The sequence below is a fragment of the Desmodus rotundus genome, chromosome 1 (genome assembly GCF_022682495.2).
Source record: "Desmodus rotundus isolate HL8 chromosome 1, HLdesRot8A.1, whole genome shotgun sequence".
NCBI lineage: Eukaryota > Metazoa > Chordata > Mammalia > Chiroptera > Phyllostomidae > Desmodus > Desmodus rotundus.
The window spans coordinates 5,326,567-5,352,827 of record NC_071387.1 but is presented as its reverse complement, the minus strand read 5'-3'; the positions used below and the strand labels follow the sequence as shown (position 1 = coordinate 5,352,827).

At 59.4% G+C, this 26,261-nt stretch overlaps 2 protein-coding genes across 9 annotated transcripts; one reads left to right on the top strand and one right to left on the bottom strand.

Annotated features, from left to right (window-relative positions):
- The first annotated feature begins 601 nt into the window (after positions 1-601).
- DOLPP1 (dolichyldiphosphatase 1) lies at positions 602-9,522 on the top strand. Its single transcript, XM_024562193.3, has 8 exons — positions 602-736; positions 4,088-4,188; positions 4,424-4,508; positions 4,604-4,703; positions 4,913-5,011; positions 5,540-5,668; positions 6,165-6,254; positions 8,130-9,522. The coding sequence occupies exons 1-8, from the start codon at positions 661-663 to the stop codon at positions 8,164-8,166; spliced, it is 717 nt and encodes a 238-aa protein (XP_024417961.2). The 5' UTR covers positions 602-660; the 3' UTR covers positions 8,167-9,522.
- Positions 9,523-13,206: 3,684 nt separating this feature from the next.
- CRAT (carnitine O-acetyltransferase) lies at positions 13,207-25,861 on the bottom strand. 8 transcript variants are annotated; one of them, XM_045196849.2, is made up of 16 exons: positions 25,568-25,860; positions 23,878-24,016; positions 22,920-23,183; positions 20,694-20,812; positions 19,560-19,613; positions 18,864-19,029; positions 18,370-18,544; positions 18,039-18,176; positions 17,714-17,892; positions 17,126-17,226; positions 16,634-16,753; positions 16,352-16,474; positions 16,108-16,243; positions 15,672-15,734; positions 14,777-14,914; positions 13,207-14,083 (listed from the first exon to the last, which is right to left on the bottom strand). In XM_045196849.2, exons 2-16 carry the CDS (start codon positions 23,902-23,904, stop codon positions 13,868-13,870), a joined length of 2,019 nt encoding a protein of 672 aa, XP_045052784.1. In that variant the 5' UTR covers positions 23,905-24,016; positions 25,568-25,860; the 3' UTR covers positions 13,207-13,867. The 8 variants fall into 8 exon arrangements, with proteins under 8 accessions (XP_045052784.1, XP_045052785.1, XP_045052786.1 ...); XM_045196850.2 differs by having other exon boundaries at positions 25,472-25,592; XM_045196851.2 differs by lacking the exon at positions 25,568-25,860 and adding an exon at positions 25,387-25,404.
- Between the last annotated feature and the right edge of the window lie 400 nt (positions 25,862-26,261).

The following is a 26,261-nucleotide window of genomic DNA, read 5'->3' as shown; positions in this document are numbered from 1 at the left end:
AATCAATAAGTCTTTGTTAATGGAATAAAAGAAGGAAAGAGTCTTTCTTAACTTCAGTGAAGCTTCCACTCTTCGCATCACGTAAGAAAAAAATAAGTGCCTTCTGGGTCTTTAACTTAAGTTTCCTCATAACTAAAAGTGTGTGGACCCTGACCCCATTGTGCTGAGGTGGCCTCCCCACTTCCAGCATACGCCCTAACGGCGCCCAGGTCCCCCCGACTCAGGGCGGGCTCCGGGTACTGGGGAAGCCTCCACTTCGCTCAGGTCCCAGCCAAACCAAAGCTCCCACCAAAGCTCAACACGCCCCCCAAGCTAGGGCCTGATTGGCCCGCCCTGCCCACGCTGTGGGCCGGATTCACATCCTGATTGGCTGTTCTGCTCTCTATTCTGGGCTGGAACCCTCCTCTTCCCTGATTGGCCAGAAACCTACCTGCGCTCGCCTCGGATTGGACGCTGGCTTGGCTGGCTCATAAACTCCTAGGGGCCTCGCTCTCTGATTGGCCACTGAGGCCAGCCCTACGGCCTGCACGCTGAATGGCTGCGCCGCTACCTGTATCAGCTTCCAATTGGATGCGCGGCGCCACCCCGGCGTGATAGGTCAGGACCACCGCCCCCCTGACACCCCATTGGCTGCTCGGCGAAGCCCGGTCTCCGGGTAAGATGGCAGCGGACGGACAGTGCTCGCTCCCCGCTTCATGGCGGCCGGTCACCCTTACCCACGTCGAATATCCTGCAGGTAAGAGGCGGCCCGGGCACCAAGGATGCCTTCCTCGGGCCGGCCTTTCAGCTGCGGGCGCTCCGGTTCGCGCGAGCTCCCGGAGGAGGCCCCGGGGTATCGGGCTAGGAACTGTCAAATAGTGAGCCATGGAGGGGCTCGGCCGGCGCGCGCGCCGCGCAGGCGCGGTGGTGCGGCGATGAGCTGGGCGAAATTGTGAGGCTCGCTCGCGCACTCTGCGGTTGCGCGGCCGGGGTGTTCCCCGTGGTCCTGGGGCACTGGTGGGCTGTAATGGGGAGGAGATATGTGTGAGACGGGAGAGGATTACTGCCCTGGACCTGGGCCCTTCTTGCCCTCCTCCCCCGGAGCCAGAGAGGCCGGACTCTCTCCCCGGCGTGCAAGGGAGTGCCTGTTTCTTTCAAACAGTGCATTTGGGCTGCCTGTAAGAGAAAAAGCTCCTCGTTGCTGGAAGTGTGCAAACGGAGGCCAGGCAGCTATTCGTTGTTTGAGTACTTCTGGTGTGCCACGCCCTGAGCAGGGAAGTGCTCCACAACAGAGGGGAACCCGGTGTCAGACAGGCAGCCCCCAGGATCTTGACTTCTGGGGCTTCCCATCAGACGCAACTCTAAAAGCGCAGCGTTTTCCAGCTGGGAGGTTCTTCAGCTACCGTTCTGTAGGCGGTCTAGTAGAGTGTTGCAGAGCTTGGGCCTTGTGGTCAGAGGTGTCTGGGCTTAAGTTCAGGCCTAGGCCTTGTGCAAGTGACCTCACCTGTAGGTGCCCCAGTTACCTCATCTCTAAAGTGGGACTAATCTCAGTGCCTCCCTTCTAGTGGTGATGTGAGAATCAAATAACAGGGGGCGTGAGAAATGCTGAGCGCAGTGCCTGGTGCACAGGACGCATTCAAAAAATAACTGTGGTTAATACCCCATCCTCTCAGGACCCTCTCAAGCCCACCCCACCCTCCCTGGGTAGGATGGTTGGGTATTAGATGAGCCCCTCATTGAATCCTGGTTGTCCTAGGATTCAATGCTGCTCATATGCTGCTCTTTTGGGGGGAAATGGGAGAACCTGGCCCTGCTGGGGGCCACAGGGCTGGCTGCCAGAGAACTTTGACCCTGGGTGTTCTGGGTTATTGTGGGGGTTGGGTGGCCCTGCCAGGTGCTGGACCCTGCCAGCTTGCCTGCCCACCATTCATCCATCCATTCAACTAGTATCCACTGAGCGCCTCCTGTAGGCCCTGGGCTAGCTCTGGGTTTAGAATGGTGAACAGACCGGTCAGTCCCTGCAGCCCTGGACTATGGAAGAAACCCCACTTTACAGGAGGGAAACCAAAGCCTGGAGAAGGAAAGGGACTTGGCTAAGGCCTCAACACCTTCATAGCTTCTCCCGCCTGGCCTCGGAGTAGCTTCTCTGGGTGCTCACAGTCTCACAAGGGAGCATCAGGAACCCCACAGTTGTGAGCAGTATGATGCAGGCTGTGATGAGGGACTCTTTAGTAGGAACAGTGGGTCCAGAGGAGGGACCTGGCTGAGCCTGGGGGCATCCCATGCTGACTCTTCTATGGCCTTCCGCATGTCTTCATACCCCTTGCTTCCTTTTTCTTCACACATTCTCCAGTCACTGACCATTACGTTTGAGCCTAGTTAAGTGCCAGGCGCTGTGCTGGGCTGGGGCATTGAGTGCTGTGTGAAGAGACCCCTGTCCCTGCTCTTACAGGACGTGTAGAAGCAGAGACCAGCACAGCCCGATGTCTGCACTAACAAGCGTATCATGCATGATGCCTGGTTGCATATCCCCTACCATACTGAGACCTCTGCAATGGCAGGAACGTGTCTTTTCTGCCACTGTGGTGGGTACTTACTTTACGTTCAGTTAACCCAGGCAGCATCCCAAGTGGGAGCAGCAGTGTGTGCAAAGGTCCAGAAGTAGGGCAGAGCGTGGAGTGTGCAGGGAACTGGAGTGTGGTCCTGGAACTAACTGGAGCACAAGGTGGGAGGGGAGCAGGGCTGGGCCTGCTTAATGAGCTGGGCAGAGGTGGGACCTATCCCAAGGGCAGAGGCAGCCACAGAGGGGCTTGGAGCAGCGTGGCGAGGCCAGAGTCACAGACAGCGTCTGCAGGAAGGTCCCAGGTTAGCACTGTGTGGGGGGCAGGCCATGGTGATGGCCGCAGGTTTGGGGCACCAGCTACTCCCCTTCCTCACTGCCAGGCGCTCTGTGGGTCAGCTGGGCAGCTGAGAGACCCAGAATCTCAGGGCTGTAAGAGGCCAGGGCATCCTGTGAGTGAGGAGGCAGAGGCCCAGAAAAGGAAAGAGCCTCACCCAGTGTCACCCATCTGACCTGTGGCAGCACCAACACTTGAGCCGAGCCTGACGGCCTGTTCTCCCAGGCCGACTCGAAGACAGCCCTACCCTGGGTGGGTGTGGGTGGGGCCCACTGTGCGCCCATCTCTTCAGCCTGAGTCTGGGCTCAGCCCTGTGCGGGCACCTCCCCTGCTGCCTGTGTGAGACCAGGCTGGTGGTGTGGGCCATTTCCTGTGCCGAGCTCACCCAGCCTCTGGGTGAGCAGTGCCCCCAGTGTGGCAGCATCCTGGTTCCAGGGACCGAGCTGGGTGTCCCACAGGCACCAGGGGTGGGCACTAGTTTCCCCTTTTCACAGATGAGCGAGCGGGGGCTCGGGGATGAGGAGTCTTTGCCCGAGGCCATGCAGCCAGCAAGTGCTGGCCTGGGGACTGAGCCACGCCCTCTGACCCGAGAGCGGCCACATGGCTGCCCCGTGTTGAATGGTGAGGGTGGCCTTTGGACTCGAGGGGGAAAGTGGTCCTTGTTGCATGGCTGTGGTGTCCTCATCTCTCAAAAGAGGCTGGCAGTCGTCACACCGTCTCCATCCGTGGCCTGTCAGGATGGTAAAAAAGCAGGCAGCCAGTACGGAGCCAACTTCCTGCCAGTTAGAGAGGGAGTGAGAAGCTGTTCCTGCAACAGGCATCCATATTGGGCAACACAGCCTTCTCCCCACCCCTGGCCTTGGTCCTCGTGGGAGTCTGAAGCACAGACCCAAGTCTCTGTGTGACCAGAGAGTCCTGGGCCCCCTGGAGCCCTGTGTTCCAGAGGCACCGGTGTGCCTGCTGGGCTGTCCCCAGGCACAGGGCCAGCCTTGGGGTCAGACAAGCCCACTTCAAATCCCTGACTGGGCAGGGTGGTGGATGCAGTATCTGGGCTAGGCCAGTCCCCCACATGGCCACAGCTGCCTGCCCTGCATGCCGGGCCCTGCTGGGACTGCCTTTCTGGCTCAGGTCCTACTTAACTTGCAAGAGGGGCCAGCCCCACTTCTGGTGCTCATGCTCTGTCCTCATCCCAGTCTCCCTATTGCACCCAGGTGATCTCTCTGGCCACCTCCTTGCCTACCTGAGCCTCAGCCCCATATTTGTCATTGTCGGTTTCGTGACCCTCATCATATTCAAGCGGGAGCTGCACACGGTGAGTTGGTACCTGCTGCTGTCCCCACCCCAGAAAGGGGGGGGTCACACCATTCCATCCCAGGGGCTGCCCTGTCCCCTGCATGCCTCTGCCTTTCCTGAGATGTTGGAGCCCCCTGGCTGGCTCCAGGATGGTCACCAGCTGGGCTGGGAGGTCAGCCTTAGGCCGCAGCCTATGGGGCTGGGCAGTGGCCGGGAGGCACAGAGGCCCAGCTGACCACACATCTTCCTGGCAGATCTCGTTCCTTGGGGGCCTGGCTCTGAACGAGGGAGTCAACTGGCTGATCAAACACGTCATCCAGGAGCCTCGGCCCTGTGGAGGTAGGGCCCAGGGTGCAGGGGTCCAGGGTCCCTGAGGTCGGGGCACGACTGGGAGACCTGCATCCTCCCACCACGCCCTGTTCTCTCTCTCTCAGGCCCCCACGCGACAGTGGGTACCAAGTACGGGATGCCCTCCAGTCATTCCCAGTTTATGTGGTTTTTCTCCGTCTATTCCTTTCTTTTCCTGTATTTAAGGTGAGCTTCCCCCCAGCTGGAGTGGCCCTGACCTGGTGCAGCCCAGACTCCTTTGGACACCCCTTGGGGCTTGGCCTCTTCTAGGGGTGGGAGGAGCTGCAGACAGGACAGCAGGCATCCAGGGAGCCTGTGGTTGGGGCCAGGAGCTGTGTGGGAGGCCTGGGCTCCAGGCTGTGGGCTGAGGCCATCTGACAGGCCTGTCTTCCCAGAATGCATCAAACGAACAATGCCAGGTTCCTGGACTTGCTGTGGAGGCACGTGCTCTCCCTGGGTCTCCTCGCCGCAGCCCTGCTAGTCTCCTACAGCAGGTACGCAGGGAGGGAGCGCCCCCACCCCACAGCCTGCCCACTGGCTCTTGCTGGATTCTTGGTCCCTGTCGGACCTCTCTGTGGACCTGGGTCCCGGAGCCTGTGGGGCAGGGTGGGGAGAGAGGTCCCAGGCTTCTCATTTTACGGGGTCAGGGCCCCACTGCCCCTTGTAGTCCAGTCCTTGCTCTGTCCTCCTGGCTGAGCCCAGGGTTCGGGCCACCTCCACAGATCAGCCATTTATTCCCAGCATCCTGGGGGAACCCCTTGCAGAGAACCTCGGAGTTCAAGGGCTAGAGAGAAGGGAGTCGACTCTCAGCTGAGCTGTCTCCTCGCTTCGGGTCGGGAGGGCAGCTGTCAGGGCCCAATCCCTGCCTCCATCTGGAGTGGGTCTGAGGCTCTGTGTTCACAGAGGTCCGTCCCCGTCTGTGTGCGTCTCCCTGTGTATGCTCACAGTCCCTGGGAAGCTAGGGCTTGGATGTGGGACATTGTGCAGACCTATTCATGAACTTCCCTTTGTCCTTGACCCAGGGTCTACCTGCTATATCACACCTGGAGCCAGGTGCTCTATGGGGGCATCGCTGGAAGCCTCATGGCCATCGCTTGGTTCGCCTTCACCCAGGAGGTCCTCACCCCTCTGTTCCCCAGGATAGCATCCTGGTAACTCTTTCTGCCCCTATTGCCGCCCTTCCCCCCTTCCCAGGCATCACAGTCCCTGTCCCCCCTTGCGGAAGAAGCCATCAGTGGGAGGACCCAGGAGCTCCTACCCCTGCCTTGGTCTCCTTGGGAGAGCCCTAGTGTCTGGGCCTCTGGTGGGCATAAAGCTGCAGGCCCCATTCACCTGGCTTCTCCGTTGCCCAAGGGTTTCCTTGGGCCCAGAGGCCGAGGTGGCACCCTGTGCCCTCACCTAGGCTCTCAGGGACTTAGAAAGCAGCCTAAGTCCTGCTGAGCTGCGTGTATACCATGAGAGAGTGCCCCTGCCTTAGTGACACAAGTGTCACATCTGGGTCTCTCAGTGACTCTGGGGTCACTGGCCAGGCAAGACTCTCTGAGCAGTTGCGGGAAGGTGCGTGGCTGGCCCCAGGTACTGATAGGGGACTCTGGCTTGATGGCAGCCCTGACATGGTCCTGGGGTTCTGGGTGTCTATCTCTGCAGGCCTATCTCTGAGTTCTTCCTAATCCGAGACACGAGCCTCATTCCCAACGTACTCTGGTTTGAGTACACAGTAACCCGAGCTGAAGCCAGGTGAGTTAGGGGTTCAGCAATCACTGGGTCCTGGCTCAGCAGGACATGGCCCCAAAGAAGCCACTGCTCCCCTTTTTGGAGGGCTCCCCAAGGGCCAGGCCCTTGCCTAAGCACTTTTCTCGCACTGCCTCACTGAGTCCTCCCCTGGGCTCCATTTGCCGATGAGAAAGCTGTGGCTCAGAGACGAGATGAGGAGCCCCTTGAGGGATGACTTAGGGACCGTGTGTGGGGGAGCTGGGCTGGGAACCCCGGCTGGCTGGCCCGGAGCTCTGCTTTTAACCCCTGTGGCCCAGAACCAGAGAGCTGGGCAGCCGGGGTTCTCAGGGCGCCTTTGTGTGGACACCCCTTAGGCTGGTTAATCCAGACACTTTCCCGGTAGGCGGGTCAACCCAGGTGCAGCTGCACAGCAAGTTGGTGCAAAGCTGGACTTCGGAGCCTCCTGTTGGAGCTCTCCCTCTCCACTCATCCCAGGTCCCGGGTAGAGTGCCAGCTAGGGTGGGGAAGGCCTGGCTCCTCCCGGGGCTCAGAGGGGAGCCGAGGGAGGTCAGGCTCCAGAGCAAGCCTGCGAGGTTTCCCCAAGGAGCTGGTGAGAGGAATCCCGGGGCAGGGCAGGGCATGGCAGGGCATCCCAGTAGCCTGGGAATGTGTCTAGTGCATCATGATCCAAATTATCCTAAAGAGCTTAAAGCCTTGGATCCAGGAGGAAAGGGGATTTGAGGTGGTTAGGGCAGGCAATCCCATTATTGGGGGAGAAGCCCCCACTGGCCCAGGCTCCCCGAGTGGCCCTGCCCCAGAGGCCCTGCCCCACCCTGCCTGACCCCGCTGGTCATGCCTGCCTTCATTTACCAAAATTTCGACGTGCACATGCTCAGTGCCAGGTTGTGTGCTGAGAGTAGGCAGAGAGCAGAGCTGCCCCAGCGGCCAGGGAATAAGGCTCCTGTCTGTGCAATGAGAGCCCTGGGCTTGGGAGCTCCGGATAAGGACCCGACTTGGGAGCAGGGTGGGCAGGCCTGCTGTCCCGGGGAGACGGACTCGAATGTAGAGAAAGCTATGCCTGCCCAAGTTGGGGTTTGGCAGGGAATGCTGTCAGAAGAGGGAATAGCGTATGCAAAGCTTCCGAGGCAGGAGGACATGTGGTGAGTCCACCCCGCTGGGGCCAGGCTGGTGGCTGGAGCCCAGGGAGCAAGGGGGTGGGGTGTGAGGTGAGGCTAGGGCCACATCATGCAGGGCCAGTGGGTTAAGTCAGGTTCCTGAAATTTAACTGGGACTCTAGACGGCCCCAGTCTTTCTGAGCCTCAGCCAGGCTCTCTAGAACATGGGGGGTTATCCCTGCTTCCCTCGGGTTCCTGGGTCCATCATGGATATACCCCCCTGCCCCCGCAAACCAGGTACTCGGAACTCCTCTATAACCTCCATCAGTAGTTCTGTCATTGTTTGCATACCTCTCGGATAGAGAACTCACTACCTTACAGCCTGCTTTGTTGATTATAGTAGCCCTGCTCCTGCTGGCTCATCTGTAAAGGGGAACTCCCTGTAAATAACTGGAATCCAGCCAGGTTCCTCAGCCTCTTTTCTCTCGTCCTGCCCTTGCCCTCGCCCCTGCCCCAGTCTCCTGGCTCTGTTCCTGGACTCCAGGCCAAGACATCTGTGATGTAGGCGAGCTGGAGAGGTTGGCCATCTTTAGGTGCTGGGTTCTAGGGCAGGAACTCCAATTGGCCTGGCTGAGTCAGCTGCTGGGGCTCCTGGGGGTGAGCCTTCACTTATTTTGCTGGGACTATGGGTAGGGAGGGGACAGCTAAGGGGGCACTGAATGCCAAGCACCCTGTCCTCTGACCCCAGGCATCCTCACTTTAGATCCCCACCCCCACTTTGCAGGAACAGACAACGCAAGCTGGGGACGAAACTGCAGTGACCGGTGAGTGGGGCTGGGCCCAGCCTCCAGGGCCGGCCTGCACTATGCCTTGCAGGACAGACGGAGTGATGGAGGGACAAAGCAGAGACCTCTATAGACCCGAGTCACCAAGTGGAGCCTTTTCTTTTCTTATTTTTATTTTAATGAACAAGGCGGCCTGAAGGGCTGAGTCAGCCCCTCAGCCGGGACCCTGGAGGGCCTGCTACCAGGGGCCACACGACCAGAGAGCCTCGGTGTGTTGCTGCCAGCCCCCAGCCGGGCGGAAGGTGCCCTTGGTGTGGGCGCTGGGTGTGGGGTAGAAGAGAAGGGCTCACACCTGTGCTCGTGAGGCCGGGGAGTCCAGGTGGCGTAAAAAATACACACTATTTATTTTTTGGTTTTGTTAATGGCAGACAGGATTTTGGAGATGGGGCCAAAAGAGCCTGCTCTGCTGTGGCTGCCCCAAGTACCCAGGGGCCCAGGCCCTTTGCCTCTTTGTGGGCCTGAAAGGTGGCCTGGCGGCCCAGGACAGGGGAGCACCCCATGCCCTCCCCGCCACCATTGCCATTCCGGAGCCTCATTCAGTGTTTCCTAGTCTGGGGGCCAGGGCCCAGAGAGAGCGGCCTCCCTCGGCTGCTGTCATTGTGTCCTGCCCCTAACCGACCCTGCACCACAAGGGCTTTATCTGGTCCCTTTCTGACAAAGGAGCCTGCACACGTGGGTGAGCGAGCCCAGGCTGTTTACAGCTCTTTCCGGTCCTGCCGTCTGGGAGCAGTTAGCTTTCATCTCCACAAGGGCAAAATGCAAAGGAACTGGGAGCCCGGGAAGGGGGCAGGCAGTGGGTGCCTGCCACCCCCGCCCTGCCCTTCCCCCTCCTCTCTGAACATTCCCTGTCCTTCCCGACCCCCTCCGAGGGGCTGGAACCTTGCCTGTGTTTGGGGTGTGGGGCACAGACCCCGCTGACCAGCCTGGGATGGTCCTTCCTACAGGGACTTGATCTCTGAGTCTCTCTGAAATGGAGTTGTGGGATGGACCTGCTTCCAGGCTCTTGGAAGTTTCTAGAACTGACCCAGGCTGCTTGGGACCTGTGTTCAAACTCTGCCCCTCCCTTTCTTTGTGGAGGTTCCTAACCTGCTGCTGAAGCACAATGTTTGGGTGCTTTCTTTCCTCATTTGTTAAAGACAGTGTCCAAAAGCCATTCCAGGTGCCAGGACCAGGGGCCTGTTTCTGGGGAAGGTTGGTCAGTCCCCACATTTCCTCCCCTCCTCTTTCCTTCTTATTTTGTATGTTTTGCCTGAGACAAGCCAAGTGTGAGATGGTTTAAGAAAAATCAATGAAATTGTTTACTGCTGTTTTGAAATAAAACCTCGAACTCTAGCCGCTTGAGTGCACGTTCACTTGAGCTTGTGAGAGGAGGCTGGAGAGCGCGCCCCGCCGTCGAGGACGCGGTTAGAGCCGTGGTACCATGAGTGTCTCCGAGATGTCTGGTCCCTCCTGCCCCCATAGCCACAGTTTGAATGGCCCCGCGACGTTTCCCACTGGGATCAGAGGAGACCTCCCTGCCGTGTAGTTAGGAAGTGTCCCCTTTTCCCGTCCCAGTATGCCTCCCTGTGTGGTCCTGGCTGGCTTTAGACTTGCTTGTAGTGAGCCTAGTTCCTCCTCCATGCGACAGCCCTGGAGGACCGGGGGCAGCCAGTGTGCTCTCCCCAGGCCTCTGCCTGGGCCTCCAGTCCTTGTGGAACTTGGTCTGGCTTGAGTGTGTGTGTGGTCGATCTTGCTTTGGAAGAAATAACTGCAAACTGAGCTGGGGTTTTGAAGGCCTTGTAGGAGTAAGGTGGACTGAAGTCGAACCCTGGCCACGGTGGAGAGCTAATCCTTCCCTGATTCACAGCGCTGAGATGCAGACTGCCTACACCCTAGGGTGAGGGGTCAGAAATAACTGCCCTCCCGTGAGCTCGAAGGCTGTGGGCCCCAGAACCTTGACATTCAATAAAGGCGACCTCACCCGAGATGTGAGGCAGAAGCAAATGGTTCTCGGGAGGAAGGAACCTACCTCCTAGACTTCAGTCATTTGTGTGAGTAGTTCTTAAAGTGCAGTGAACAGAATGTCGACAAAGACGGCCCGGAAGGGAGCGACTCCGAGACTAAACCAGCGGGAAGCGGGTCCTGGAGACAAACCTGCAAACCCCTCGGACGCTGCAGCAATCGGGCACAGACGCAAGTTTTGTGTTTTATGGAAATAAGAGACAAACTCGAAAATGAGCAGGGAAGGGGAAACCATAAGGTGAACCATGGAAGATTTTTAAATGAATCAAAACGGAAAAATCCGACAGCTGAAAAATAAGAGCTCAACAGGTATGTTCCATAGCAGGCCAGACACAGCAGGAGAGGATAGGGCGGAGGAACCCCAGAGTGCACATGGAGAGAGGAAAGGGCTGAGCCCGGGGTGTCCTGAGTCCCAGCTCAACTGCTTTCGCCCCAAATGACACACATGCCCCCACCTGCGCCCCCCCCTCCCCCCTTCTGTTGCTGTTGTGAAGTCTGCTGACTCCAGCCCAGGTGCCTGACATGTCTGCTTTTCTCTGCTCCCCGGCCAGCCACTCTGGGCCCGGGCTCCAGGTCCCTGCCCAGAGGCAGCAGAGCCTCTCCACTGTCAGGCCGCCTTTAGCCTCTCGGCCCCTTCCTGAATGCCCTCCTCAGGGGCTCTGGTCCAGCCCAGGTCTTTAACGTGGCCCCTGTGTGGCTCCCTCCATCAGGCCCTCACCCCCTTTGGCAGGCTCCACACCAGGCCTGCCACGTTTCTGGCCACTGCACTTGCCCCATGAAGAGAGCCAAAGTCAAGTTCATGCTAACCTGGACAAACATTTAGGTACTTCATGGCCCTAAATTTTTGTCAAATGGGTGTCAAACTCATTTCTATTGGGGGCCACATCAGCCTCACGGTCCCCTTCAAAGGTCCAAGTGTAATTGTAGGACTGAAAAATGTAGCTGCTCCTTAACTAGGGGCAAGGAGCTCGGCGCTGCTCCCAGGTAGAAACAAGGTGCTGGGCCGGATAAAACCAGGTGGGTGGCAGGATTTGGCCCACAGACCTTGTGTTTGACACCTGTGATTTAGGGGATCTAGGCAAGAGCCAAGTAGCCTTTAATTCATTCATTTATTACGTGTTCACATTTCCAATAACTACCGCACAGAGTATATTAATTTAGAGCAGTTCTTTCTCATCTTTTACAAATCAAGTTCACCATGGCCGTCAGGGTCTGGTTGCCCTTGAAGGCCACCTGAGTCAGTTCCCTGAATTCTCCTGGGTCCAGCAGCACTTTCCGGATTTCACGCACGATGCCGACACTGGAAATCACGTCCCAAGCCACAGGTGCCCACTGCCATAACATTTGGCAGTGGGTCTAAAAATCCTGTAGGTGCGTCATCCTCCCAGCACCTGCTTGTCTGGCTTCCAAGTGCGAGGGCACAGGTCACACCCTCTCAGGAGTAATTACGAGGTCTGTTCCTTTGACTTTTCCCTCCCCACCAGTGCTCCCCACCAGTGTCCCCCAGGGACCTGTAAGCATTCCACCTGACACTGCCTGGGGTTCTTTTAGGTACTTGGTGTGCCTTCCCTGAGGTGCTGTGTGGTTCTGAAGGAGAATGGGGGGGTGGGGACCTGCCTCATGTGCAGGCCTGAACGATCCTTAGGACTGGAGTTTTGGGAGTCCCAGGTGACAGTGTGCGGTGTCCGTGGCCTGCTCGCCTCCCCCTCCCCGGCGTCCCCACTCCCGTGCCGCTCACACGGTGCTCAGCTGCTGTGGGCCCCTGCTTCCTGGGGCCCGCAGTAGCCCCCGAGGGAGCAGCATCACCCCCATGGTTGTAGAGATGAGGACACCAGGCTGTGTATTGCGTTCTTTTCCTGGTCCTCCCACACGTGGCCTGGGAAAGGAGCATTCATGTGCCAGCACCACCCCGCCGGCCTTGCTGGGGGCCTGAGGCGCGGCCAGGCCTAGAGCAACACCCACTCGCCCCATTGTGTGGGCTCCACTTCTTGCTCCCTGAGATGTTGAGCAAGTGGCACACCCTCTCTCACCCTCATTGGAGAACGAGGATGCTGAGTCCCCCCTTTTGTGGCTCTGGGGAGATTCAGTAGGGCCCAGTAGGCTCCAGTCCCCAACATAGGTTAGTTCCACTCAATCCGTGCCCTAGTGCAGCCAGCAGTTTCCTGCTGCAGCCCTGCCCTCCCTCCTCACCAGCTCACAGGCCTGAGTCCCGGCCATTTCCACCCACAACCTCCCTTTCTCACCCCTGCCCTGGATTGTCGCAGTGGGTGGGGCGTGGGGCTGGGGCCTTGGCTGCAGGGGCTCCCTGTCCCCTGACCTGAAGTATGGCCTCTGGAAATCTCTGCTCGGCTCTTTAGGGGCCTGGTGACCTTAACCTCCCTGAACCTCAGTTTCCTCATCTGCATAAAGGAGAAAAACACAGGGCCCCATCCTCCCGTGACTGTCACAGGTCAGCCAGGCCATGAAGCACCTCTCACACTCTCTCACTGCACCCCTAGCCTCTCTCTGCTCTGGGTTTTTACGTGTCTTAGGGAGGGCCAGAGTATCCCTCTGAGGGAGCGACCCCTCTCCACATACAGCCCACCTGACCAGCAAGTCACCTTGTTTCTGCCAGGCGCCTAGGGTTGGGGACAGGTAGGTTCAGGGTTCTGATCAGGTGGCCGTGTGATCTGGGGCACCACTCCTGCTGGGCTCCATGGGGAGGCTGCAGGATGAGGCCTTGGGCCCTGTTGCCAGCCCCACAGCCCACCAGACCCGGGCCCATAGGGCCCCAAACCCCATGGGGGAGTTGTCACCATCCTCAGCCAAAGGTACTAGAGAGGCCCAAGTCTCTCGTAGGTGGGGGCTGTCTTGGACTGGCCCACGGCTCCCTGGCCTATGCCCGAGGGCCCCTCCTCTTGTCTCCTCTGGCCCTGGTGGCCCTGACTGCTGAGACACCAACTCCCAGACGCAAGAAAAGCTGGAAGGAGGCTAGGTGTCCACCCCACCTGCCTGCCTCCAGAGCTGGAATGTCTCTTTACCAACAAATTTTCCTTTTATTAATTACCTCGCATGTTACTATGATACAACCAGGAATGTGGTTCAGGAATCCAACCGAGTGGAAGTGAGTGAGGCAGGGTTCTTGAGCCACATTCTTCAAAAGAGCATGCAGTCCTGTGGGAGATGGCCTCACGGTGCGGGGTAGCTGACGGGCGGCCCCGGGCTTCCCCTTCCCCAGGACACCTCGCACCCTGGCCTCTCAGTCTTGGGGTTACCTGGAGTCTCCCCACTCCAGACAGTCCTGTCTTTAGGTCCTCGGGAGTTTGAGGGTCAGGGTATGGATCTGACCAGGCTGCGCAGATGGGGGGGACCGGCCAGAGGTGAACTGCTGAAAAAAGGACTCCCCATCTCCCACCCTGGTGGGGGATGGCCTCTGTGGGGCACACATGGGGTGCCCGGGCCTACGTCCTGCTCAGCCTCTGAACGTAGCCCAGGACACAGCCCCAGCAGGTGCCGGGGATGACCCATGGAAGGCACTTGGCTTGGGCCTGCAGGCCCCACCGAGCGTGTGGTGCCGGCCCTGGCTCAGTCAGATCTGTGGGGCCCCGGGGGACAAGGAACAAAGAGCAGACCACTGGTGGGTGACCCACCCGAAGGTGGCTTGGCTGTGGCACTGGCGGGCCCGAGCACAGGAGGCTCAGAGCCTGGCCCGGGGGTGGCCCTGCAGCAGAGTGCGCATGTCCAGGAGTGCCTTCTCCAGGTAGTGCGCCAGGCGGGCGGCGTTGGTTTCGGCACAGCTGTTGTAGGCTGACACGGAGAAGTTGATGTGGGACTCCACGGGGTTATAGCAAATGCCATAGCCGTCGGGGACCACAGGCCCAAAGAACATGACGCAGTCTGTCTTGGAGGGGACCTGGCGGTGGCACAGGACTGAGGTTCTCACCCCTGCCCCGTTGGGTCCCCTCCAGCCCCTCGGTGGCACCAGCCTGCCTTCGCACATCTCTGTTCTGCTGTGCTCTGCCTGAGACACCCTCCCCCTTCTCCGTCAGACAGGTGACTCCCTCCGGTCCTTTAGGGCACAGTTCCTGTGTCACCCTTCCATGCAGCCTCACTGACGTTCCTGGGGGCTTTAGCTGCTCCCTCCTCGGGACTCTGATGACCCCCCAGCACTTCCCGGGGGTCATTACTAGCTCAGTCCCTGTGCTTTCAGCCTACACTGTGAGACCCTAGAGCAGGGACACTGTTGTCCCTGCTGTGTCCCAGTGCCCAGCATAGGCTGGCGTGGATCAGGTGTTCCTTCATGTCTGACCGGGAATACATGAAGCTGATTCTCCCCTGGGGGGCCCTGATTCCCCTGGGCTATAGGGAATCCCCTTGACCCGTCTCCTCTGCCAGAACTCAGCCACTTTGGCGGCGGCCTGTGGTAGCCTATGTGGGCCATACCGCCACCGAAGTCTGACTGTGTTCTACACCTTGGCTCTAGCCAGTGCAGCCTCTGTCCCGCTCTAGCTCCAGGGGTTCTGCTCCATCCTACCCGGGGGCACCAGGGACAGGACAGGGGCCCAGAGGGCAGGGGCCCCCAGCTGGCTCTGGGGTGGTGGCCTACCTGGCTGGTGGAGAGGTTGAAGTGCATGGCGATGGCGTAGGAGGTGTCCATGAAGATGTCGGGCATGCTCACCAGGTCCTCGATGGCCTGCAGCTTCAGGCCCAGCAGGTGCCGGTCGAAGGCCTCCCCGCGGATGGCCTGCAGGAGAGAGCACGGTCAGGAGCAGGGGCTGCGGGACCACAGGGTGCCACCGCTGCCCTCCTAAGTGTGTGGCAGCAACGCATCTTTCCCTCATGGGCCCCTCAGACGAATGAGAACAGAGCATCCAGGCAGGAGAGTCCTCACTTCACAGATGGGGAAACTGAGGCCTGGGGCCTGCCCAGGGAGGCAGGACAGTGTAGCATTTAAGAGCACAGGCCTGGAGCTGGGTGGCCTAGCCCCATTCTGGCTGTGGGACCTTGGCAGGTCACTTACATCTAGGAACCTCAGCGTCTTAACTTGTAAAATGGCGACAGTCGCTGAACCCCCCGGTAGGGGATCTACATGGCGATCTGCATTTAACACGGGCAGAGCGTGGCCCGCAGGTACTCAGAGCCAGAGCCAGGATGGGGACCCAGGCCTCTGCGCCACCGACTGTTGCCTGAGCTGTCAGATGGCAGGAACCCTGCTGCCTGTCCACTATGCACCCCCAGTGCTCCAGGGGCTCCAGGGCACTGGGAGAGCCTGATACAATACCAGAGGCTCACCTGGGACCTGGGACCATGGCAGTCACTGGGCTTGGCCTCAGTTTCTCCAACTTTAATATGGGAGTGTTTAGCCTTGCTCCAGGTACCCCAGGGCTCAGGGGAGGGGTTGTTCAAGCTAAGGGTGAATAGCCATTTGCTGTAGGGATGGGCAGGCAGACGGACAGAGATGCCAAGGGCTAAGTAAGCAGGGACAGAAAGGCCTTGCTTACCCGGTCAGTGTAGGCTCGGTGGGCCTGCACGGCATTCCGCAGCAGCTCTACCTTCTGGTGCTCCTGCGGATGGGGGTGAGGGGAAGAGGGAGCTGAAGCACTGTCCCTTCTCCGTTCCTGCCATCCGTCTCAGTACCCCACCCCCCACCCAGCGCTACATTCTGAGAGGAAGAAGTAGAACGACCATCACTCTAGGGCAGATGCTCACTGGTGCTGAGTGAATGAATGAATGAATGAATGAATGAATGAATAGTTCCCTTTTCTCTTGGCCTGCCAGGAAGCTCAGAACTAAATACCTGGCTTCATCTTCTATTATATTCTCTTGCCCACCACAGGGTTGGAGTACAGTAGGTGCTCCGTCAGTGTGTGCTGGCAGAGTGAAGAGGAAGGGCGACGTCTTAAGCCCAGCTCACCCACCCTCACCCTGAACCCTCACCGTCACATTGGCATCATCCATGGCTTTGACAAAGGCCAGCGAGTCCATGGAGGCTGAGCGGATGGTGTCAGTACGGCCCAGGTGAAACATGCGCAGGGAGGCACTCTCATATGTGGCACAGGCCTGCCCGTATATCCTGGGGGGACATGGGGCTGAGCACAGTCCTGGCAGGCCATCCCCACCTCTGCCCCCAGGTCTCATCCGCACTTCAGGACAGGGCAGGGCAGGGCAGGGCAGGGCACACCTGTAGTAGGCCAGCTGTAGCGCCATCTGGATGAAGGCGTCAGGACTCAGCTTCTCGGACTTGGGGAAGTCCTTCCCGAAGTGGTGGAATACTGTCACAATCATGTCCAGGTCCTGGATCATGCTGGGGGGTGGGGAGGAGGTGGGTGAGGAGCAGGTGCTTGGCGGTCCTGCCAAGCCCAGGGAGGGAGGTCTCAGAACCAGCTGGGTACGAGAACAGACCTGGCACAAAAGCTGGCTGGACTCAAGGGGCTGGGTCCCCCACCCAGTGCCTGGCACTCACATGCTAAGATTCTGCTTGGCCTTCTCAATGTCACTCTTGATTTCAGGGGTAATGTTGAACCGCAGCTTCTTGGGCATGGGCAAGGGCACCATGGGAGACCGTGTGAGCTCGGCCTTCTTCCTGCAGATACACGGGCTCGGGCTCACGTCAGTGCCGGGGGAGCCTGGGTCCATCCCCAGGAGGAAGGCGAGGAGGATGGGTCCCTGAAGCTGGAGGGGACCAGCCCAGGGAGACTCTTGGGTTTATTCTTCTGGAACTACCTCCGGCTTTTAAAAGGCCAAATGGAGGAGGCAGGGAGTGGGGACAGGACTTGTCCAAGGTCATGCGGCTGGGAAGTGGCAGAGCCAGAATTCAAACCCTAGTCTGTCTGGCTCTAAAACCCATCCCCACTTCTGGCCCAGGCATAGGGAAAATGCCATTGCCCCACAGGCTAGTCTGTCACCTGTCCCCAAGAACTGGGGAAGTGGGTGGAGGGTGGGGGCCCACACTCACGTGTACTCAATGACATGGTCCACGAGGGAGATGATGGGGGGGCCCTCGGCGGCTGCGTGCTCGTAAATGAGCCCGCAGGAGCCATCTTCTGCCACGATGAACTGCGGAGGGGCGTGGAGACCAGTCAGTCCCGGCTCCCTGGAAACTCTCTTCAGTGGGGTCCCGCAGGAAGGGCCTCTCTCAAGTCACCTCAGGGCTTAGCTGCCTTATTACGGCTATTAACAAGAGCTGGCACTCATGGGGGGCCTGGGGCCCATCCCAGGCCACACTAAGCACACCCCATGCTCAAATACCCCACAGAGTCCCTGAAACTCTCCTACTGGGGAGTCCCACCACAACCCCCACTTTATAGGCCCTGGGCTCCCTCTGATGTGCTGAAGGGCTGCATTGGGGGTGACCGTGGTTTCTGGGCCCCAGGAACAACAGGCTGACTGCCTGGTAATTACAGCCGCGTCCTATGGGCTTCCATCTGCTTTACGAGCTGGGGTGCTAGAGGTAATGCGGGCAAGGGACAGGAAGTCCCAAGGCTGTAGGGGGCCAAGCGTGGACATGTGTGTGGGCGGGGCCCAGGCCCCGCCAGGCCCTCACCTGCAGTGTCTTGTCGAACCAGCGGTTGCCACTGTTGAGCTTGCTGCCGCCCCCGTGCAGCATCTGGCCTGCCACCTGGCTGCGGTACTTGTCTTCCGAGACCCGCGGCATGACTCCGTCCAAGCACACGGTGAAGATGCTCTTCTGGATGGAACGCACCGAGTCCCGGTTCACCTTGTCTGCGGGTGGCACGGTGGAGAAGGGCCCAAAGTAGGGTGTCAGGCAGCTCGGGAGGCCTCCAGAACATTTGCCGAGTCCTGGGACAGGCTTCAGGGCATTACACTCAACAGGGCCCTGCAGCCCCACAGCACCCCGTGAGGCACACCTGGCACTTGGCCCACTTGAGAAATGAGGGCACGGAAGCCCAGGGTCTCACGGAGAGCCAGGGTGGCAGTCAGGGATCCCACGCAGGTGTCTGACTTGGGGACAATGCCCCTGGCTGACACAGGGTCCGTGGTGGGCTCTGTAGCCAGAGGAATCAGACTCTCATCCCACTTGCTACTTAACAGAGGGAAACAAATTCCACCCAACTGAGTTTCCTGAACTCAGGCTAACACCTGCTCTGAATCGAGAGGATTCAGCAAGTACCCAGGGCCTGATGTGGGCAGAGGCCAGGCTGGGGGCCTTGCCTCCCCCTCCCCAACCTCTGGAGGCACCTTTGATGAGAGTGTTATATGCCTTGGCCCAGGAATTGCGGTGGTTGGAGGTGAGGATGCCCACGGGCTCTTTGTTGGTTTGCAGTGACGAGTTCCAGATCTTCTCCAGCTGCACGAAGATCTGGTCCGAGGTGAGGGGCGTCCCATCGCTGTGGTACACGTCCAGCTCAAAGAACTGCCCAGGGGCAGGCAGGTGGTGTTGAGGACCTCAGGCCGGCCGCAGTCTCGTCCCACCCCAGCCTCCTCCTGGCCCTGGCAGCCCAGATGTCACAGCGAGGTGACAGGGTCACGCCAGGGGTGAGAGACAGGGGAGGGTGACCCTGCATTGCTCTCCCCAGGCTGGGCAGGCCCACGGCCCCTCTTGGCCTCCCTGAGGCTGGGGCCGAGCAGGTCACCCGGCGGAGATGCCAGGGCACGCCGGTTCCCGGGGGCACACGGGCATGTGTGTCGGGGGGCAGACTTCTGGCCGTGCCCCGCCGCACATGGGGCCCCACCTGGTAGTTGTGCACTACAGTGATGTGCATGGGCGGCTTCTTGGTCTTGCTGAAGTTGATGACGGAGTCCTGCTTGGGGCCCGGCACTCGGCAGGAGGACAGGATCTGGTAGTACTGGTTCATGCACAGTGGCTTCCCCCCCAGGTACTCCACGGGCAGGGTCTCACTGTGGGGCGGGGGACAATGAGGGGCCGCTGGGTGGTTGTGAGGGGAGAAGGGAAAAAGGAGCTGCTGGGCACAGCTGGGGGCTGCGCCAGGCCGAGTCAGGTCTCACACAAGCAGTGTCTGTCATCCCTCGTGTCCCTGCTTCCCCTTAGCCTGAGTAGGGGGCCTGGCAGAGCGGGGCGAGGGACAGGAGGCCTGCCATGAGTCACCCTGGAAACTCCCTTCCCCTCTCTGGGCCAGGGGGGAGATGAAGTGGACAGTCACCCGCTGGGGGCCTCTTTGGCTGGGACGCTGATTCCAGGGGCCTCTCAGGTACAGTCATCAGAAGGAAGTCCCAGCAGCTGGAGCAGAGGAATGGGCGTCCCAATCCCCAGGCTCTGCCTCCCTAACCCCAACAGAGACTGGGCCAACAGGAAGTGAAAGCACCCAAGCTCTGGGCCAGCCCAGCACCCAGGGCTTGGGGTTGGGCTAGGCCAGAATGGAGAGGCTGGGTTAATCAGACATGCAGGGTAGAGGCGGCCGAGTGCTCACTTGTCAACCATGGCCTTGAAATCCAACACGCCCTCGATGAATTTGGCAGCAAACCTGGAGGGACCAATGAGAGATCAGAAGCTGTGTGGACACCCTGAGGGAGGGCACTGGGCCAGGGACACGTGCAGGGTGAGGGGGTGACCCACTGCTTCACTCCTCACACACATTGCCGGCAGCTCGCCCTTCTGGGCCTGCTTTCTCAAAACCAGCAGAGGGAGATGTGGAGGGCTCAGGGAGAAGCTGCGGGCCAGCTGCCTGGCACGACGAGTTTGGTGTGAAGGCACGGCAGCATGGCCGTGCTGGGTTATGGGTCAGAGCCCCTGCCCCGAGGTCCGGAGTCTGGAAGGACAGCACCCTTCTCTCAGGCATCAGTTACGGAGGGACCCAGGACCCCAGGGGAGGGGCTTGTGAATGGGAGGGCAGTGGCTCGAGGTGTCCCCTGCATTAGGTTCGTACCCATCTCCGGGCCTCTGTCTGCCTCAGGCCATCTCTCAACTTGGACTTCCTCCCTGGACTGTCTGGGCCGCACCAACCATGTCCGACACCCGGGCTGTCCCTAGGCCCCAACATGGGGACCATCAGCTGGAGTTCCTGGGCCTGAACCCCCAAGACCTTCCCAGGGTGCCCTGGTGCCTTTAAGAGCAGCAGGTGGTGACCGTGGGTAGCTGGTGCTTGGGCAGGAGATCCCTGTCTGGTATTTTTATCCCTGGTAGGACTGGAACAGAGGCCAGGGCAAGTGACACGGCCAAAAGTGGGAAAGGGGACTGTGTATAAAGGTCACCCCTGTGGCCAAAGGAGAAAGAGAAGGATGGGTGAAGTGCCAGAACTGGAGTGGGGGGCAGGCTGAGGTCTAGGTGGAGGGAGGGCCCAGTCTGCAGTGTGGTGGGAACAGGTATGAGGCTTTGGAGCCAGGAAGACGTGCTCCCTGCCCTGGCTCAGCCAATACTGAAAGGTGATCTCGGGCAGGCCTCCTCACTGCTCTGAGCCTCAGTTTCCCTATCTGTAAAATAGGAATGACACTCCCTACTTTATATTTGGGGGGATGAAAGATAATGAGCAGGGCTGGGGCCCTCCAACCTCCAGTCCTACTGGAGGAAGTGGACTCCAGGGCCCCGCCCAGCCTCAGGCACTCACCGGAGCTGTCCCTGCAGATCCACAAAGTCCTGCCTGGGCAGCACCAGGCCAGGGCTGGAGTAGATGACCAGGGGCTGGCGGTACTGGAGGTAGGCCGTCCTGAGCCACCATTCGGAGAGCTGGGAAAAGAGCCAGAGCCTGTCAGGGGGTGGGGGGGATCTGGTGGCCCTTCCCCACAGGGCCAGGGGACCCTCTGCCCCCTCTGTGGAGCACAGATTCTGAAAGCAAATGCTCAGTCCCAGAACCAACCCCCTTAAACCCAACCGCAGCGCCCCATCATCTTCCCGTAGCCAGAGCCAATCAGCAAGGGTGATCTGACCAGACACCACTGCCAGGACTGGCAGGAAACCCGGGGCATGGGGTGAAAACAGGCAGAAACGGGAATCAGGTTTCACTACCTTACAGATTTTGGTCCGTACTTTGTACTATTTTTAGAAATAAAAAGGGATGCCTGGTAGAAAGGAAAAGTAGAGGAAGATATAGAAAAAGAAGGTCCAATGAATGAGTTCTGGCTCGTCCCAGCTGAGCCTTCTGCAGGAAAGCAGGAGCCCAGGGCTCCGTGCAGAAGTGGGTGGCCCCCGGCAGCCTGTTGCTGGTGTCAGGCTGGGGAGTGGACACTCACTGGGGTCTCAAGGTCAGCGTGACCTAGGGGAAGCTCACTGAGGACACATCATTGTGCTGGTGACCAGATGTGGGCTAGATCCAGCAGGGGAGTGTAGTCTCTCTGGGGACCTGCCATGGACATGTCAGAGGCTCCTAGGTGACTGTCACCCTTGAGCCTTATGTACTTGACTGCAACATTGGCTGCCCTGCACCCCTTCCGAGCACACGCCCAACACGCCTCTTTCTGGCAGGTCCTTTAATCCCCGGAGACCCGGGCCCCGCTATGCTGCTTCATCCCCCTTAAAGAGGGATGTGACGTGCCTCTTCACCATGCTGATTCCCATTGGGAGACTGCTGGCCTGGGGCACAGGCCATTAGCCTTGGGCACTGGGCAAGGGGCGTGGGGTGGTGGTGTCCCCAGGTTACACAGCACACCCGTGGGTGTCTCGCTGTCTGCTAACCTGGAGCCTGTGTGAAGGAGCTGCAGACTAAATGAAGCTGGAAAACTGCCAGACCCCAGACTCTGCTCTGGATGCCGGAGTCCAAGGTCCTGAGCTGCCCAGGCTCAGTAAGTATAGCCACCCACTGGCTGACGACTCCCGCCTCCTCTGTGCCCGCCCCACCCTTCCAGCTGCCCCCCTCAGAGCACCTCCTACTTCATGGGGCCAGACCTAGCTTTGGTTCTCTCTTACACACCTGCCTCTCCCTTGGCCATCCCCTTCTTCCTAAGTCCCCCTCACAGTGGCTTTAGGTCAGGACTGTCCCCCTCCCACTTCCCCCATTAGCAAGTACCACTGGCACCAAAACGTCTTCTGGACTGAATGACTTCCCCCCTCCCTGCCATCGTCTTCCTTGGGGTGACAGTACCAGCTTTCCCACCCACCTTCTGCTCCCACTCTTGGATTCCCCGCAGAGGCCAGAGAGGTCATTGTGAACTTTGTGTTGAGGTATGAAACACACGCAGAAAAGTACACGGAGCATCAGTGTAGAAACCTTGCCACAAGGTGAACGCACCTGTGTGGCAGGCTGAGACACAGAACCGGAGCCACTTGTCGATGAACTCAAATCCCCTGCTTGAAGCCATCCTGCAGCCCCTTCCTGCTGAGCTCAAGTCCAAGTTCCTTCTCCTCGCATCCCCCCTCCCACCCGTGCACTGCACTTCCGCCTCTGTCTGTTCCCGAACTCACCAGGTTGTTGCCGCCTTGTGTTGTCCCCTCTGTCGGTGGCAGATCCAAAGCCACCTCCTGCCTGCCCTCCCTGACCCTTCAGCGTAAAGATGCTGCGATTCTCCATCCCTCTTTCTCATCGCTCTTTTTTATTTCTATGAACTTCACTGCCTGAAATGGCCTCAACCCCTCACTGTGTCCTGTTTTATCACCTCTTTCCCTGCCCTACTTGAGCATCAGCTCCACAACTGTGTCTTTCTTGCTCATCCAGCACTCTGCTGAGTGCCAGGCCCAGAGTAAGCACTCTCAAAACTGCGCGCAAACCAATGCGCCAGAACAGCAGGTGTTGCAGGATTCCGTGTGCAGCAGGGACAGACCACACTGCCTCTGGGAGGGCTCCTGTCCCCTTCCCCTCCATGGGAACTGGGGGGTCGGTGTACCCTCAGTTCTAACTCACCCAGTTCTCTGTCTTCTTGGCCCTGCGCTCCAGCCCCTTCTGCAGGCGCTCTCCTACACCCCCTGCGGCCTGAAACTCTTCCACCAGCTGCTTGGTGTGGGTCCACTCCTCCTCACTCACGATGGGCTGCAGCGCCTTCAGGTAATGGTCCAGGGACTGCTGGAGCGGGGGCACCGGCAGTCGGGGCAGGGCATCCTGGTGCGCCTTGAAGCGGCTAGCAGCCTTCGTCAAGGAAGAAGGCTTGAGGAAGCCCAGGGGCTTCACCTGCAGGCAGCAGAACATTCTGCTCATTCTCTCACCGGCTTGGGGAGGCCCTGGCAATCCCAAGCTACAGTCCTGGGCCCTTTTGTGCCCATCTCTGGGATCAGAGACGGCCTCTTGGGTGGTGCCAGGCCTGGCTTCCCAGCCCTCGAGCTATAGGTGTCTCCACCTCTCCGGGGGCCTAGAGATGCAAATAGGGATGGGGGAGGGATGGGTGTGGCCACTGATCTTGGCAGAACTCTTGGGTGAACCAAGTCAGTATGAATGGCACCTGGTGGGGGTGTCCAAGGGGAGAGGAACCTCTCACCTGTCTCAATGCACAGGGCCCCACCTTTCTCCCCCTGGGACTATCAGCCAGCCAGCAGAGAGGTGACTGCCCCCTCCCAGAGGTCCCCACCTCCTTTTTTCCCACCCTTGCCAGGTTGAGAAACAGGAGAAAAGAAGAGAAAATCAGAGTGAGCCAGATGTGATTACAGCACCTTTGGGTGAGGGTGAAGCCATAGGATTTTTTCCTGCTTGTGGGATGGCGATAGGGGTGGCAGGGGGGCAGCACCGAGGCAAGGAAGAGCTGAGTGGCCTGGCAAGGAGGGTGAGAGGGGACAGGGAGACTCTGAAGGCGGCCAGAAAGAGAGACAGGAGAGAGTTCGAGGCTACTGGCAGCAATAGGCAGGCAAGTGGCAGAGGCTCCGTTCCATACCTTCTCTTTCTGCTGCCCGTCCTCCATGGCAGGACTGAGGTTCTGAGCCCTGTCTGTCTGCCTTGGGCTGGATCTCTAAGCCTAACTGTGCTACCAAGTGGGCGAGCAGAACCTAGCAAGAGGCAGCCACTTGCCTGGGCTGGAAAGAGAAGACAAGAGCCGAGATTCAGGGGGGAGGCAGAGGGGGCAGTGGCAATGGCTATGGTGGCTGTAGTGGCATCGAGGCTGAGGCTGTGGCAGCAGAAGCTGCTCCACCTGCCTTGGCTTCCAGAAGTGGGGAACTGGGGAGCAGGTAAGAGGGTTGGAGTACGTGGGCCCTAGAGTAGGAAGAAACCTAGAAAACGTTCTCCTCTCTTCTCTGGATGGGCCCAGAGCCAGGGAGGGAGGCCAAGAGACACTAAAAAATCCACCTGTTAGAATCTGTGTGGGTCTGTTTAATGAAGGAAAACTTGGCTGGAGGGCAGACTGCTGAGCTGCCAAGTTCGCCACAGCCCTGCGATCAGTCTTGAAAAGTGGGGATGGTACAAGCGAGCAGATACTGGGAGGGAACGTAAGTGGACAGTGACCATTAAGAGCCCTTTCCATCCTCTGTTTCCCTCCAGAACTCTTGGGAGCCCTTCTAGGCCACCTCTCCACCAAAGCCTGGTTCTCTTGAGAGACCAGTCAGCTGGGAGCCAGGAAGAAAGGACTTTGGCATTAAAAAACCCAGGCGATACTGGCTTTGAGATTGGGCTAGATTTGAGTCACCACATCTAGGAAATTCTGGTCAAGTCTCTCCTTGCCTCAGTTTCCTCAGCAGTAAAGTGATCAGGCCAGGCCATCCAGCAGGTCCTGGAAGATAACTTAGAGGCTGTTTGTGGGATGGGGACACAGCTCAGGTGGCAGTGACAAGAGTGAGGTGGAGCCTTAGGGTCTGCCTATTCTCTGTGCCTGGTGTGTCTATCTGAATGCTCTTCTTGGCACAGACAGAGGGAGGTACAAAGAAAAGCTTGGAGTAGAGACTAAAGGAATCCAAATCAGGGTACCAGCACCTCTTGCTCCAGGCTGCTCTCTGGGGAGAACTGCAGAGAGGGGCGTGTTATGGACAGGTTGGGGGAGGGCCTGGTGAGGGGGAAGGCCTGGGACTGCCACCTGCCACCTCCTGCCAGTTCTCAGGCCTTTCTGCAGAGCGCAACTTGATGCCTCCACGTGAGTTTCTCTGGCTACACACAATTCCCAAGAGACCATTTGATAAGTTCAAGGAGGCTGACCAACTGGATGGGGTTGGGGAAGTGGCTCTGGCCCGGGCAGAGACCGCTCAGGCTGAGTGTGCCCAAGGGTGTGTGAGTCACAGAATAACAGACAGACACTCATGTCAGCCTGCTCCCTGACTGAGTCCAAGAGCGGGGTGCTGCCTGAAGCCGGGGTGCCACTGTTCCCGGTCCTTGACATTTAGCGCTACAAGGCATGGGTTCAAACCAGCCTCTGACCTTGAACCTCAGTCTCTTCTACCAAACCGGCAAAGCCCACCTGCCAACCCCACCCCAGCAGCTTCAGTCCACGCTGTACAGCGGCCTACCGGCCGTGGAGCGTCACAGCCTGTTAGCCCGTTTACCCATTCGCGCGCAGCTGCGTGTCTGGCCCGGCTTGCGGTCCGCTGCCCGCCCGCCTCGTCCAGGGCCCGCCAGGTCGGGTTCCCGGCCGCGCTTACCACGGTCCTGACTGCGAATGCCAACATCTCTTCGGCCCTCCTGCGGGGACACAGTCCGCTCCGCGCCCCGTGCTGGGCAAAGTCCGCGCCGCTGTCGCCACCGTTGGTGGGTCCCCGCTAGAGCCTCCTAGCCAAGGTCGCCGAGTCACCGCCGCCAACGGGTACAGGCAGCCCCGCGCCCACCCACCGGGCAGGGCGGGTGGCGGGCTAGTGGCCCGGGGAGGAGGACTCTGGGCGCGGTCTCCAGCCAGTTGCCAGCCCCGAGGAGCTAGCCGCGAGCGCGGGGCGGAGCCACAGCGCTGGGCGTGGCGAGGGCGCAGTTAGCAGTTCGGAGACGCCGCGAGGCGACAAACCCGGGAAGAGGGGCCGGGCGCGCGGGCCGCGGTCCAGCTGGCTCTCTCCCACCTCCAAATGCCGTCCACGGGTTTGGAGGCACTGGTGTGCACTCCTCGGTCCGTTTGGGGTTCTTGAGCACTACTCTCAGAGTGGTAGTAACACACAACCATGTTGACAGGGGAATGTCTCCTAATATCTCTCGGGACAGGGTCAGAGCCACGCACAGAGATGACAGGTGGGAACCGCCCCGCAAAAGCATGGTTGCTGCAAAGGCCCTCGCCCGCCCCGCAAAAGCATGGCGGCCACGCTCCCAGTGCTCGGCTGGCAGTTGTCAAGTCAGGGGTCGAGCGGTCCGTTG

Excerpts from the sequence above, each read along its gene's own strand:
- DOLPP1 (XM_024562193.3), top strand. The coding sequence starts at position 661 with ATGGCAGCGGACGGACAGTGCTCGCTCCCCGCTTCATGGCGGCCGGTC. Across the intron at positions 737-4,087 it reads CCACGTCGAATATCCTGCAG|GTGATCTCTCTGGCCACCTC; the intron begins GTAAGAGGCGGC and ends TATTGCACCCAG. Across the intron at positions 4,704-4,912 it reads TTTCTTTTCCTGTATTTAAG|AATGCATCAAACGAACAATG; the intron begins GTGAGCTTCCCC and ends CTGTCTTCCCAG.
- CRAT (XM_045196847.2), bottom strand. The coding sequence starts at position 25,594 with ATGTTGGCATTCGCAGTCAGGACCGTGGTAAGCGCGGCCGGGAACCCG. Across the intron at positions 23,184-25,471 it reads ACGCAGCTGCGCGCGAATGG|GTGAAGCCCCTGGGCTTCCT; the intron begins GTAAACGGGCTA and ends TGCTGCCTGCAG. Across the intron at positions 16,475-16,633 it reads GCCAAGCAGAATCTTAGCAT|CATGATCCAGGACCTGGACA; the intron begins GTGAGTGCCAGG and ends CCCACCCCCCAG.